Source organism: Neltuma alba, unplaced genomic scaffold, assembly GCF_004799145.2.
Source record: "Neltuma alba isolate B1F8T4 unplaced genomic scaffold, ASM479914v2 tig00004023_pilon, whole genome shotgun sequence".
NCBI lineage: Eukaryota > Viridiplantae > Streptophyta > Magnoliopsida > Fabales > Fabaceae > Neltuma > Neltuma alba.
In genome coordinates, this window is record NW_021633530.1 from 3959 (window position 1) to 17457 (window position 13499).

At 39.6% G+C, this 13499-nt stretch overlaps 2 protein-coding genes across 2 annotated transcripts; both read left to right on the forward strand.

Moving 5' to 3' along the window:
• The first annotated feature begins 497 nt into the window (after window positions 1-497).
• LOC114743441 (uncharacterized) lies at window positions 498-3075 on the forward strand. The gene is made up of 8 exons (XM_028931651.1): window positions 498-709; window positions 810-956; window positions 1042-1139; window positions 1580-1652; window positions 1734-1794; window positions 1893-1978; window positions 2087-2176; window positions 2782-3075. Exons 1-8 carry the CDS (start codon window positions 605-607, stop codon window positions 2842-2844), a joined length of 723 nt encoding a protein of 240 aa, XP_028787484.1. The 5' UTR covers window positions 498-604; the 3' UTR covers window positions 2845-3075.
• Window positions 3076-5040: 1965 nt separating this feature from the next.
• On the forward strand, window positions 5041-8054 carry LOC114743439 (legumain). The gene is made up of 9 exons (XM_028931650.1): window positions 5041-5265; window positions 5388-5552; window positions 6114-6270; window positions 6384-6469; window positions 6564-6763; window positions 6869-6917; window positions 7007-7216; window positions 7295-7501; window positions 7576-8054. Exons 1-9 carry the CDS (start codon window positions 5041-5043, stop codon window positions 7756-7758), a joined length of 1482 nt encoding a protein of 493 aa, XP_028787483.1. The 3' UTR covers window positions 7759-8054.
• Window positions 8055-13499: the final 5445 nt, after the last annotated feature.

Consider the following 13499-nt stretch of genomic DNA (forward strand, 5'->3'; position numbering starts at 1 on the left):
AGTAAAAACTAAACCAAACCAACTGGTCGAGGGGAAAAAAAGGGCACTAATTGGCTTTTTGGAACAAAATTAGTTTAGTTCCATTTCCTGAAATTCGAACTGTTTTATTAATAATAATGAAATTTTTATTATTTACACTTATGATGTACTTAATTTATCACATATTTAATAAATTATTTTTTTACAAGTTTAGTATTCTATATTATTGTGTGCTAATTGATCTCAAAGGGTTCTCAAGTCAAGAAACAAAGAATACAAGCCTATTGGGCTTTTCAAACCAAATCATTGTAAAGCTTGATTTTGGTGGCCCCTGCACATCTCAAAGGTCAAAGCCTTGGGCTAGGACGCCTGGTGCGTTTAAAAGGCCAGCCCAATAGGGCCGAGCAACGTGTTTTTGCCAACCGTGCAGATGCCCCCCAAAAAGAAAAGAAAATAACAAAGGGGGAAAATGAATTTGGAAAGCCCCGTCCGGGTTCCCCCTCCAGGTCATCTTCACTTATTAGCGCCATCCTCAATTTCTAAAGGATAAAACCGCACTGCGTTCCAACTTCTGAAGCAAAATCTGCAAGGCTTTAGACTCGTGGGGGCGTGGGCTGTGGCGTCAATGGCTGCCTTTAGCATAGGCATCGTTCCAACAAGTGTTGCTGCTTCTTCTACTGCAAGGCTGAACTACGCTCATTCCAGAACCAGAATTTCTTGTATTGGATGGGTACGCACCTCTTCACATTTCTCTTCCCTTCCCTTCTCTCCCTCCTCCCACCCAATTCACCTCTGAATCCAAACTTCCTTCTTTACTTGTGCCAAGAAAGGACCCCGAAGGCGTGCTCGGACCACCCCAAACCGGACACCTTGCTAGACTTGAGTTCAAGAGACGGCTTGAGAGAGATGCAGAAGCGCGCGAAGCCTTCGAGCGTCAAGTCCGCGAAGAGAAGGAACGCCGTCAAGCTCTTCGTCAAGTAATTCTATCCTTGCTTTCTCACTTTCTTGTCCTTTCTCCCTACTTCCATCTTTACTTATACGGTTCCCGCTTTGGTTTTGTAGTCTCGGGATGTTCCGGATACGCTCGAGGAGCTCGTTGAGTACTTTCTTGACACTGAAGCCCAGGACATCGAATTCGAGATTGCGAGAATGAGGCCTAGGTAGACCCTTGCCTCCAAATATCATACGATCACTACTTTTTCCAGCTTAAAAGTTGCAATTACATAGCCTTTATCTTGTGTTCTACTTTTTATCCCACCAAGCAACTGATTTTATTTGTTTAAATCCTGTGTGCCAGCATTTCTAGTATATTTACTCCATAATTGTTGCCAGAATCCTCTGAGAAAGCTTCTACAGGTCATCATTTTGGCTTAGAATTTTTCCGTTAATTAACTCAACAAGAAATTTCATATTTTCTGATCGTAGGCCATAATTCCGGTGGACCGCAGAATTTCGGGAATTCTGTCCTGTTCTGTTCTTTTTCAGTTTCGGGTGAATCGAGAATTCTGTCTTCGATTTCACCAGAGTCTACGCAATTGGCTTGGCTCTTCTGTCTGTTATGCATCCTCGCCTCTTAGGCTCTAACAATTTGCTTTTGCAGACTGAATGAGGAATTCTTTCAGCATCTGAAATTTGAGTTAGGACAACTCCGCTTCTCTGTTTCAAAAACCCAGGTTCCTTTACATAAACTTGTTATATGTGGTTCATATATGTTACGCTAGAATTTCATTGCATGAAAAGCATGGTTTCTATAGGACATGGAGGATAGACTGATTGAGCTGGAGGCTCTGCAGAAAGCCTTACAGGAAGGAACAGGTTTGTTAGACTCCTCTCAAGGGGGGGAAAAAACCACATTTTAGGACTTAGCTCCTGCTCAGCTACTGTTAGCTCACTCCTTCATTCTTCTAATACAGAAGCCTATGATAAGATGCAGAGTGAACTTATTACGGCCAGGGCTAGCCTAACCAAAATCTTGTCATCAAAAGATGTGAAAGCAACTGTACGGCCTGATCACTCATTCTTTGAAGGGCTAATCCCCCTCCCCAACCAAAAAAAAAGAAAAGGAATTTCATGTGTAATTTAATCGAGTCGCTTATGATGAATGCAGTTGCTAGAAATGGTCGAGCGCAATGAAATCAATAGATCCTTGTTGGCTCTTCTTGATGAAAACATAGCAAATGCACACAAGAGTAACCAGGTAATAGCAGTTGGAAGTGTTTTTATTCTCCCCGTCTAATAGTATAATTCATGACAGTGGCATTCTAGTTCGGGCGGAATTATCCCATAATCACTCACTAATAGCACGGTACCATTCTTTACACCGTTTTCATGCCATATTATGGTACCTCCCTTCTTTGTACCTTATCATGCACATGCGTAATGTTACAAGTAAGTATTGATGACTCGACTGCTAGATCGTGAGCCCCTGCCTTCGTGTTGTTCTATTTCTTTTATTTTTAGCTATTACCAATTCTGTGACTAGTCCTGTGCATGTCTCTTACAAGTCACATTTTTCAACTTTCTGTGCTGGATCTGTACACCATACAAGGTCGCACTGCGCAAAGCTTTTGAATCAGTAGAAATCATTTACTGAAATGTGGTACCTGAGCCACTTGTTATGAGAGTGACATGTCTAAGAGGTCATTATCAAGCAGAAGTCTGTCCATCATAAGTTCCAATAGGAAAATATTAATAATTAGCCTAAAGACCATTGAGAATGATTTGCAGAATATGATAATTCTGAGGACCCTTGCTTTGTTTTGCATTATGAAATGACATGTTTACATATTATCCGAGTTGCAGAAACAGGCTGCAGAATTCATGGAGAAGCTCCGGGGGGCTGTTGTCAAGTACATTACAGTGTAGCTTAGTATGGTGTTATATTCGTTTTCTTCTTCACCATGATGATTTCTTTTTAACTTTTGAGGCAAATTAGGAGCGATCTTGCCATGTAAATTTCACCGTAGCATGTCATAACGCGCAACCAAAAAGGTTGAAATTTGAAATGAAATTATTTCTTTGTGGGAGGACACGATATACACTCGATAAGTCGATGGAGATTGATTTTACAAATACTAAATATACTTCGCTGTTAAAGAATCTTTTTCCATTAAGCCTGTAAATACTTATAGATAGCACTGTGGGGTAAGAAATCTCAAATGTTATTGTCCAAATTGGAGCAAAAATGGGCTAGGTCAGTAATGCTTCGTCGAATGTCAAGGTTCATTTGAACAATCAATGCTTGTGCCAAGTTTCCCTCAATATCTGCGATTTCTTCTGGAAACCCTCAAAATAATATAAGCCTTGCACAGGATGTATGTCAAAATTCGGGAGACAGACATTAAAGGCAATGTACTTTCATTTGATGTCTCCAGCCTACAGACCCCGCATATCTCAGGTATATCCTACGATTCTGGTTTTTTTTTAGTTGTCATTTATGAGAAGAGATTTTAGTTCTTTTTATTTGTTACTTGTACAGTTTTAATACTTCATTTCCAATTCTGTCCCTATTAATTAAGGGAGACAAATGTAAAAATGAAAAGAGGAGGAATGGGTAAAAAATATAGATATATATTAGTTATTTAATAAGGGTAAAAGTAAAAGATTTTATAGATTTAATGATATTTTTAGTATATGAGAAACTAGTGACAATTTAAAAATACCAGAGTGGTACATTTTGAAGTTCCACTTCTGATTTCCTTGCTAGATTAGCCCAGGCTGCTGAAATTAGTTTTTGTATTCATGGTTAACCTCTACTTCTGTGCCCAGAGACCGATAGTGACGGGGAACCTGATGTATTTTTCTGTTTTGAGTAATGTTATCCAGTTTTGAATTCCCAAAAAAAAAAAAGTTCACTTCTCTAGTAGCAGGGCCATCAAAATGGAGCTTGGACAAACACACGAATTTAATTTTCTTTCTTGTCGAGGGGAATTGCCTAGACAAACACACTAGTCGAGGTGGAGCATTATTTTCTTATTTCACTTTTCACAAATTTTAATGGTATATTATAAAATAAAAGCTTGAATATATTTCATGCTTTCTACGCTTGGCCAAATCATGGAAGCTGGATATTCATCAAGCGTATGAGGAGAATACCGCCACGATCGTTTCCAGTGAGAATATGGATGGAGAAACATAGCTTTATGGTTTTCACGATAATGGAATGATGGAAAAATGGAGCCCAGGTTCTTTAAACGTAGGGCTTAAATTGACACCGCTGAAGCAAGAAGGGAAAACAGAGGGTCGGTTATACATTAAAGAAGGTGAACTCCGTAATTATATATTTTAATTTTGATAAAATATAATTTTCAGTATATTAATGTTATGGTCAACCTGAGTTAAAGTCATTTTTCATCAAAGATCAATCCTTCAAATTGTGGTTAATTTTGATTAGTCTTTATTACAATTACCAAATGGCAAAATCATAATCACATCAGTAACACGTCATCTCTAACATTCTAAGTCAAACTTGACTACTAGTATAATTTCGAAGATTGACGCTTTAGTTAAAATAACTCCGAGATTATGGACTCTGAGCATTAAAAGTACTAACTGGAATATGGAATCTGAGCAGGGTAAGATTCCCAAAGCACAAAGCCCTATTGTCTATAGATATTAACTAACGCATCAGCGCTTTATTTTCAAAGTTTGGGTTATATGGATAAGATGCATTTGGAACAAGGCAAACTCAAGTTGCCCTCAAAACAGACATTTCTTTCCTTTTTGTTGTTTTCCAGAAGTAAAACTTGACTTTAATAGGCTAATAGACACAGGTCAGATTTTGTTGAAGAAGAAACAATAAAACCGAGTACAGAGAAAGATCTGGGCAGCGAAATTAAACGAGACACGTATGCCCACCTGTTGCTTGTTAGACTGCGAAGGACCCCACAATCTCACGCGTGTCAACCTCTAGTTATGCATGGCTTCTCCTACCATTTCTTCTTAAACCTTCCCTCTTCCCACCCCTCTTCCATGCCCCAGATCTCGCTTTCCACTAGATACTCTTCTCTGCACTGTACCTCGACTGCCTCTCATTCGTCTTCGCCCGGTTCAGCTGCCACCATGGCGATTCATGGCTTCGCTTTCAGCATCAAATACGCCTTCTCCTGGACGTTGTTGATGCTGATTTTCCTAGGAGGGCGTGAAGCCGCGAGGTTAGAACGGTGGGAGTCGGTGATTCAATTGCCTACTGGGTTGGATGAACCGGTGGATGTTGACGGAGAAGTGGGCACTCGATGGGCGGTTCTGGTGGCGGGTTCATCTGGCTATGGAAATTACAGGCATCAAGTGAGTTTGCTTTTAAATTTTAACTATTGTCTCCCTTCCCTTAATTTATCCGTATGAAATAATCAATTTTAGGGGAAGGGAAGAGTTTAATGATTTGAAGATACGTATGTATGAAAGTACAGGCGGATGTGTGTCACGCGTACCAGTTGCTCAGGAAAGGAGGACTGAAAGAAGAAAACATAGTGGTGTTTATGTATGATGACATAGCCACGAACGAGTTGAATCCCAGGCCTGGAGTCATCATCAACAATCCAAACGGACCAGATGTATATGCTGGCGTCCCTAAGGTATTCTTTTCTTTAATTCCTTCCTTCCTACATTAAGTGGGCTCGAAGTCTGCAGCTTACTCATATCACCTCCATGGGACCAAGTGCTTTTTATCAGATTCCTTAAGCCTGCAGTGTGCAATATTATTTTCCAAACTGCTAAAATTCTGTATTATCTATTTTTTTCTGTGAAAGAAGTCAACTACTTGAAAGTTGAAACTTATAGCTCACTTTTACGTGGAAACTTGAATAAGTTGATATTATTGATCAGTAACAGTCTAACAGAGGACGTTACACTGCGCTCCTCTCTTGCCTTTAATGTATTTGATGCAGAATATAGGGTTTTAATTATTCAGTGAGTGTAGCGGTAGGACTAAGAGTATGAGTCCATGAATGGCTAGTTCAAAAGCATATTCCTGTGGTTCCCGCGGGATATAGAGTGGCCACTCGGAAGTTCGGTCAAAAGCTGAATAGATTAAAAATCAAAGAAAAAGATTAGATTATAGCAGATACCGTTATGCTACTTTATTGAATGAATGGATTTGATGAAATTGACATATTTATATAAATACTTGGTTGCAGGATTACACAGGAGAGAATGTGACGGCAGAGAATCTGTATGCAGTTATTCTTGGGGATAAGAGTAAAGTGAAGGGTGGAAGTGCGAAGGTGATCAACAGCCAACCCAATGACAGGATTTTCATCTATTACTCCGACCATGGAGGCCCTGGTGTTCTGGGTAAGCACAAAGCTTGTTGATTTCTCTCTATTCTGTCCAAACTGCAAGCATTTTTTTTCCCCCCTGCAGAAGCAACCAGAGATAGAGCTCATTAATTTTGTTTTCAATTACAGGGATGCCAAACTTGCCATACCTTTATGCTAAGGATTTCATTGAAGTTTTGAAGAAGAAACACGCATCCGGGGGCTACAAGGAGATGGTGAGAAATGAGAGGATGTGAATTGCCTGTCTGAAAAGGTTGAAGCTGCTTAATGGTAAATATTAACTGAAGATGTTGCATTTGGGTTGTGCAGGTTATATACGTAGAAGCTTGTGAAAGTGGGAGCGTATTTGAGGGTATAATGCCCAAAGATCTGAATGTGTATGTAACAACCGCATCGAATGCAGAAGAAAGTAGCTTTGGAACATACTGTCCTGCGATGGAACCTCCTCCTCCTCCAGAATACATCACCTGCCTTGGTGATTTGTACAGCGTTGCTTGGATGGAGGACAGGTGTGCATCTCATTTTTTCCTTCCTTTCAAAGTTTCAGGGTCTTTGACATTGACATTCATCTTCTAAATGTGGAAACTAATCTCTGGCGATTGACTTCTCTGCAGTGAGACTCACAATCTGAAGAGAGAAACGATAGAGCAACAATATGAGACGGTAAGATGTAGTCATACACACACTAGATTTATTGGAATTTGGGAGAAGAACGAAAAAAAATGAAAATGGTGCGTGATTTGGTTGTGCAGGTGAAGAGGCGAACTTCCAATTCAAACACCTTGTCGCTTGGTTCTCACGTGATGGAGTATGGGGACACCAGCATCAAGCCTGAAAAGCTTTATATGTATCAAGGTTTTGATCCTGCCACCGTCAACTTTCCTCCTCACAATAGCAGGCTAGGAGCGCAAATGGAAGTCGTTAACCAGAGAGACGCAGAGATTTTCTTCATGTGGCAAATGGTCATCATCTGTCTCTTATGAAATTAAACAATCACTCCATGACCATTACATTGAATCAAATTTGATTTGTCATTTCAGTACAAGAGATCAGAAAATGAATCGGAGAACAAGGCAGAAATTCTGAAGCAGATCAAAGAGACGGTGAAGCACAGAAAACATCTAGATGGTAGCGTGGAATTGATTGGAACGTTTCTATTTGGACCGGCAAAAGGTTCCTCTATTTTAAACTCAGTCAGACCATCCGGATTCCCACTGGTCGATGATTGGGAGTGCCTAAAATCAATGGTAAACAGGACTTCTCTAGCTTTGCAATTATCTTATAAGAACGCATTAAATTGAAGTTGAACATGGGGTTGCAGGTGCGGGTGTTTGAAACTCACTGTGGGTCGCTGACTCAGTATGGCATGAAACACATGCGTTCGTTTGCCAATATCTGCAACAAGGGCATTTCTGAGGCCTCCATGGAGGAAGCTTGTATGGCGGCCTGCACTGGCTATGATACGGAACTCTGGCATCCATCCAACAGGGGTTTCAGTGCTTGATCTTTTTTGGGTTCTTCTTAATTGCAGCCCTCATACTGGTTTTTAGATTGTCATCTTTTATGATCATTTGTGTTGAGTAGCTAAATACCCTTATAGTCTTATAGATACCACTTGTACCCTCAAATGTTGAATTTTGGGCTTACACTATTGTCGTTGACCTTGGGGTGTGTGGTGTGTAGATGAGCCGCTACGTGGGAGATAGGGAATTAGTAGGAATGTTCATTTGGAAGAAGCTATAATATGTATCACGACAATTGATTTGGATAATACTATATGCGACAGAAAGTAATGTCGGATAACAGCGAGCTGGTCTAATTCTAAAGGAAAATAAAGATTGAAGATGAAGAGATTTTGGATTTCAAACATAATGTACGTGCTGTTATAACTAATTATTGGGCGAAATCCAAAGTATAATTGACGCCTCTCTAAGCTGTTTTTTTTTGGGGGGGGGGGGGGTTCGATCTCATGGCGAGCCAAAACCAAGGATCAAGAACCTGATAGTGAAAGCAAATTAGCGGGGAACTGATGGTATCTTCAACTCTTAAATGGAGCAATATCACCCTTAAAATTATGGAAACGTAGCAACATTGAATTGACTGTTAACAATGGATAAGTTGGCGAACCATAAATAAGTTTCCATCTCGTGGGAAAAAATATCCTGTACATTTTTCAAAATGCCCACCCAATTCACTCCTCTCTCTCTCTCTCGTCTCGCCGATTGGTTCTCTCTGCAGTGTTCATTTACTTCCAAACCCAAAATTTGGGATGGCGAGTTCTGCCGTAGAGGCGAATAGTCTCTTACAACCTTTTTCAGTTTTTCCATCGCCTTGCTTTCTCCGATTTTTGCTCTTCTCTCCGTTCTTCCTACTTCTGTTTTTGCCCACGTTGGTAACTGCCACCACGACAGCGGTGGCGGTGATGATTATCAAAAACCAAAAAAGTTCGGCGTTGATTTTTTTTCTGGTTACATGGTTCGGTGTTTGATTAAGGGGAAAAATTCTGTCACTGGGTCGTTCTTTGGGTCGGAACATGGTGTTGTATTCGACTATCTTTTAGGCCTTTAATAGTTTAATCGGGCCCGCCTGAATATTGCCGGGCCTTTAATCTTTCACCTATGAGGGCTCCCAGCCTGCAACTAATAGAGTAATAGACACGGAATTTTTTTGTATTTCTCCTTGTTTGCCCAGTAGCATTCTAACAGTGAAAAAATGAATTAAGGAAATTTGCCTTTCAAATCAAGATTAACGCCTCTCTATGATGCAACTTTTTCTTAATCCCGTCGCAATAAAGAATCATGTGCCCGAATGCAATTAAGAAATCGGTGCCTTGTTTCTATAAGTTAGTTTGCAGGTTAGTCAAGTGGAAATTTTCTTCAATCTTCTTGAGAAAGGCATCCTATGCAAATGAACTTGTTGCATTTGGAAAATATAAACTATTTTAAATGTTAGTCCTAATGTTTAGAAGCACGCCATTAGTCGAAGCAGACAACACATGCGCCTCCTTAACTAGTAAGTCAACACACTATGGTTTAGATTGATTTAATATGTGAGAAATTAATCTAAACAATGATGATAATTAAATCAAATCCTGTGGAGCCCATGATGTTTAGATCGGGTAAAAAGTCAATTCTTGAATCTTAATACAAGCAGGGAGCCCAGGAGAGGGAGTGAAAAATAAACAAGTAGGAGAAAGTGGTTGTCACATGGTTGTAATTAGAATGTATAAATGGGAAGGGATAAAATGGAGGAAGAGGGTGATGATTCCAATTTCCACTGCCTCAAACTTTGTTTGTCTCATTACTTAATTCTCATATTATTGCTGCTATAATTGGCGGTATATATAATATTATCTTGAAGGGGACAAATAAACCAAAATGCTATGCTGTGTGTTTGCGGCCAGATATACGAGGCACGATGCAAAATGAGAAGAGAAAGGCACTGAGATGGTAATAATATCAGTCATCACGCATTTAGACAACAGATCATGCATGATGCCCATGTTTGCATGTGTTTCCGTGCTGCAACAGTTGACCTACGAATAGTCATTAATTACACACACACACACACACACCATATACAGTCTTTTCACATTATTGTTGTGTATATTGGTTGTTATGATGATTAACCAGAGGTAGTGGATATAGGACTCATTATATATCGAATTTATTGCAACCACTTAATTATTACCTCCCAAAAGACTCCTATTTGTTACTGTTCAACAACATTTTTTCAACGCACCAAATTAAACTTGAAGGTTTCAGCATGGGGAGATGCGCAGGCTGACATTTTAGTAAACTAGCTAGCTAGGTATATATTGGTTTTGTTTCTCCCCGCTATAGAAAAAGGCTCTTGTTCATGTGGTATCATGGTATGGTACCGGCCAGTGGCCACAGTGATGAAGCTGGCGGGTGTTTACTTGTATTTGGTGATAACTATATAATGGTCACAATAAATAATAATGGCAGGCATTTGGGATATTAAAGGACTTATAATCATTATACTTTAGTTAGTTGATATCCTTTGTTAATGAATAGAGCGATGCATTTATTACATCCGAAAGAGCGGCGCCCGCTCCACAAGCCAGCTTTCAGCCATCCCTCGCGACTTTAGGATCACTGGAAGGATTAAGAATCATGAAGGTAAGAAAATGGAAGTCAGTTAGAACACATATAGGGTCTTGGGGGTTACATTTCTGCAGGTCCTTCTCCAGTGGGAATAAAAGTGAGAAAAGGCAGGAAAATGCACGTCTGGGTGCGCAGATCAAGACAATAGAGTGGAATGGAATATTAGAATTTGATCACGTGCGCCATATACACTAGAGTGCAAGATGTTCAGTTCTGTGATCATTCCTTGACATGACTGATATATATACACACACACATTCATATCCAGTGCCCCTTCCTTTTATATACATGCACTTGAAGAGTCAGAAATTTTCTGTTCTCTTTGCCATCTTTCGATTATAGTTTTCTGAATTTTACCAACATATATACTGTTACGGTAGGGATCCGGGGGTGTGAAGATGTATAAGAGCTATAAATATATATACACACACATATATACAGTAACGAGGAATTAAGAATGATTAGATGACAGTTGAAATAATATAATGTGAAGCATATAGAGTAAGCTATATATAGCGCAAATTGGCCTGGAGAGCTAGCGGGGTCGCTTTGAATGTAAAGCTGAGGGGAAAGGTCATTCCTTCACTCCTTCTCTAGATTGTTTTGATTGCTTTTCGAACATAAAATAATGTACTTTTTAGGTCTACGTATGGCCTACTTGTACTCATTTTGCTGAGTCTTTACTTCATACCCTCAACATCCAACGTCCTCCACAAGTTGGCAATATACTTACCCAAAAAGACTGCGAGTCTCCCCTCCTCTAAGCACGATTAATTGTTATTATTCAGTTTTTTTTTTAACTTAGAATTCAAATTTGGGAGGCACATCATTTGAGGTGGCAGCACATAATAATAGTATCGGTATTCCTAAAACTATAACATGATCTAGCAAGAAAAAACCGGAAAAAAGTGAAGCGCACACATATATTATTATTGCTCCCTATTGAAATACTCCTCCGGTCCTTAATATAGGACCCAATTTTTGAATTGGTTTTGATGCTAAATATAAGACTCATTTCTCATATTTATCAGTTTTCTCTAAAGTACCCTTATGGATACTCCCTCAACCATAATCAAGTAGAAGATGGAAATGGGGTATTAATAAAGATAATTATGGTGTTTTAGGAAAAATGTGTCATTTTTCTTATAATTAACTAACTTACCTAACTTCCTTAATCTAATCAAATTAGTTAAACGGGTCTTATATTAAGGACCGGAGGAGTATTTGTGGAAAGTGTGGAACCCAGATCAAGAATATATGCAAGTGTCTATATCAGCAATCATTTAAGACCGAGCCCACTTTCGCTTCCTCCCACCATTCTCATTCATAGTGTTCACTACTCAAGTGCAGCCAAACTATTTTCATACATGCAAAGTAATTATATGTAGGCAATTAATAAAGCTCATGTATATATATATGATATATATATATATATGGCATAATGGACAGGTACCTGTGCGTGTCGCTGAATACCAGGTATCATAAAAGTGTTGGCATTTGAGTTTAGTGACCAATGTTATTTTGAGGTTAAGGTGGGATCATCAGCTTTTGCTCAACTTTGTTTTGTTCTGGGGATGATGACGAGAGAACAAAGGTTTAGTAGTAGAAATTATGGGGGTGGGGTCAGGGATGAGGGATGGATCACGTCTCAGACTTTAGCTTCACTACTTGTCCAAGTCCGACGTTTAGTTACAAACGGAAAGAGCGAAAAAGCGAGGCCTTTGTGGATGTGATACCCTTTTTTCCTGTTATTTTATCATTAAAAATGGAAAAAAGGACAACCCTGACCTGTAGGCGGATAACCGGATGAAGCGATCCGGAGGTGTGCCTTGACGTGCCGGCACCCACAACCACCAACCACTTTCTACCACGTGTCGCTCTGTTTATGGCTCGTCCAGTCCTACTCTTCTCTCTCCCCCCCCCCCTCATGACATGACTTAACCTCCAAACGAAACAAAAGCATTGGGGCCCACTTCCAAAATGGTGAGGGGCTAATGATGTGGGGGCACCCACGCCTCGCCTGACCTCACCTCCCCTCCTTTGTCTCACACTCCCTCGCGACCCCTGCCCCCCGGAGTGGGTCCCACTCGCTCACCGGGTTTGGCCTTTGGGGCTTCGTCGCAGCGCCTCGATGGGTGGCGTGGCCCCACTTCCAGATCCACAATTAATTAAGATCAAAAAGTGCGTGGGAGGGCTTTTGCGGACCAGCCAATCAGAGGCCGCCTGGGGAAGAATCGCTGGATGTTTTTTTGGGGATTAATTATTATTTGATTTACAAAAACCTTAAATTGATAAGAGCTGATTGAGTAATTTATGATTTTATTCACACCCTTTCCGTCTTCCTTCTTTTTGCTTTGGGTACCGTCTCAGGAGTCAGGTGGGCTCCAATACGTCTTCCACGTCCACTTTCTCCGAGGAGCTCCAGCCTCTTGTCTGGTGCTAACCTAAAATGTAGAGACCACCGGCAAGTGGTGTCGTCCGTTGCTTTCAAACCAAAAAATTGAAATCAAATACTGCTACTGATTTTGTGAAAGTTAAACTTAAACCTCTTTTTTTAAGGGAAAAAAATCAGAAAGTTGAAGCTCATTAAAAAAAAAAATTTAAAGAAAAATCACAATTCCAACGGGTCCTCTCGAAATTAGATTCATGGTCTTTGAACATAGTAATTTCCCTTAATTATTATCCTTCCTTTACTTTAACCCCTGGCTTATACATTATTGGTCAATAGCCACAGAGTCCCCCCATTCATTTCTATTCATGTTTTTGAGCATCAGAGTTTATCCTTCACTGCTCCTTATTACCGTTGGCGTTGATTGATGCATGAACGATGATTCTCTGAATCTAAAAATTTTAGTTTATCTAGTTAATAAACGATTCTTAAATATTAATAAAGACATAATAATTTTTATCTATTTATTTGATTTACTAATTATACTTGTTAATGACAAAAAGTCAAATTATTAATATTAGATTGCCTGGTTCAATTTATTAAACTTCCCTGAAAGTTAAATTAACTTCCTAGAAACTTCATAGTTGATTTCTTGTGTTATTTTTCTTAATTTCTTCGAAGAGTAACTTTTTCTAAATAATTTTTTAATATTAAAGACAAAAATATTCC

Coding starts and splice junctions, on each gene's coding strand:
- LOC114743441 (XM_028931651.1), top strand. CDS start 605: ATGGCTGCCTTTAGCATAGGCATCGTTCCAACAAGTGTTGCTGCTTCT. Junction 1,140..1,579: donor ATTGCGAGAATGAGGCCTAG/GTAGACCCTTGC, acceptor TTGCTTTTGCAG/ACTGAATGAGGAATTCTTTC. Junction 1,795..1,892: donor AGCCTTACAGGAAGGAACAG/GTTTGTTAGACT, acceptor CTTCTAATACAG/AAGCCTATGATAAGATGCAG.
- LOC114743439 (XM_028931650.1), top strand. CDS start 5,041: ATGGCGATTCATGGCTTCGCTTTCAGCATCAAATACGCCTTCTCCTGG. Junction 6,470..6,563: donor CCGGGGGCTACAAGGAGATG/GTGAGAAATGAG, acceptor TGGGTTGTGCAG/GTTATATACGTAGAAGCTTG. Junction 7,502..7,575: donor GGGAGTGCCTAAAATCAATG/GTAAACAGGACT, acceptor ATGGGGTTGCAG/GTGCGGGTGTTTGAAACTCA.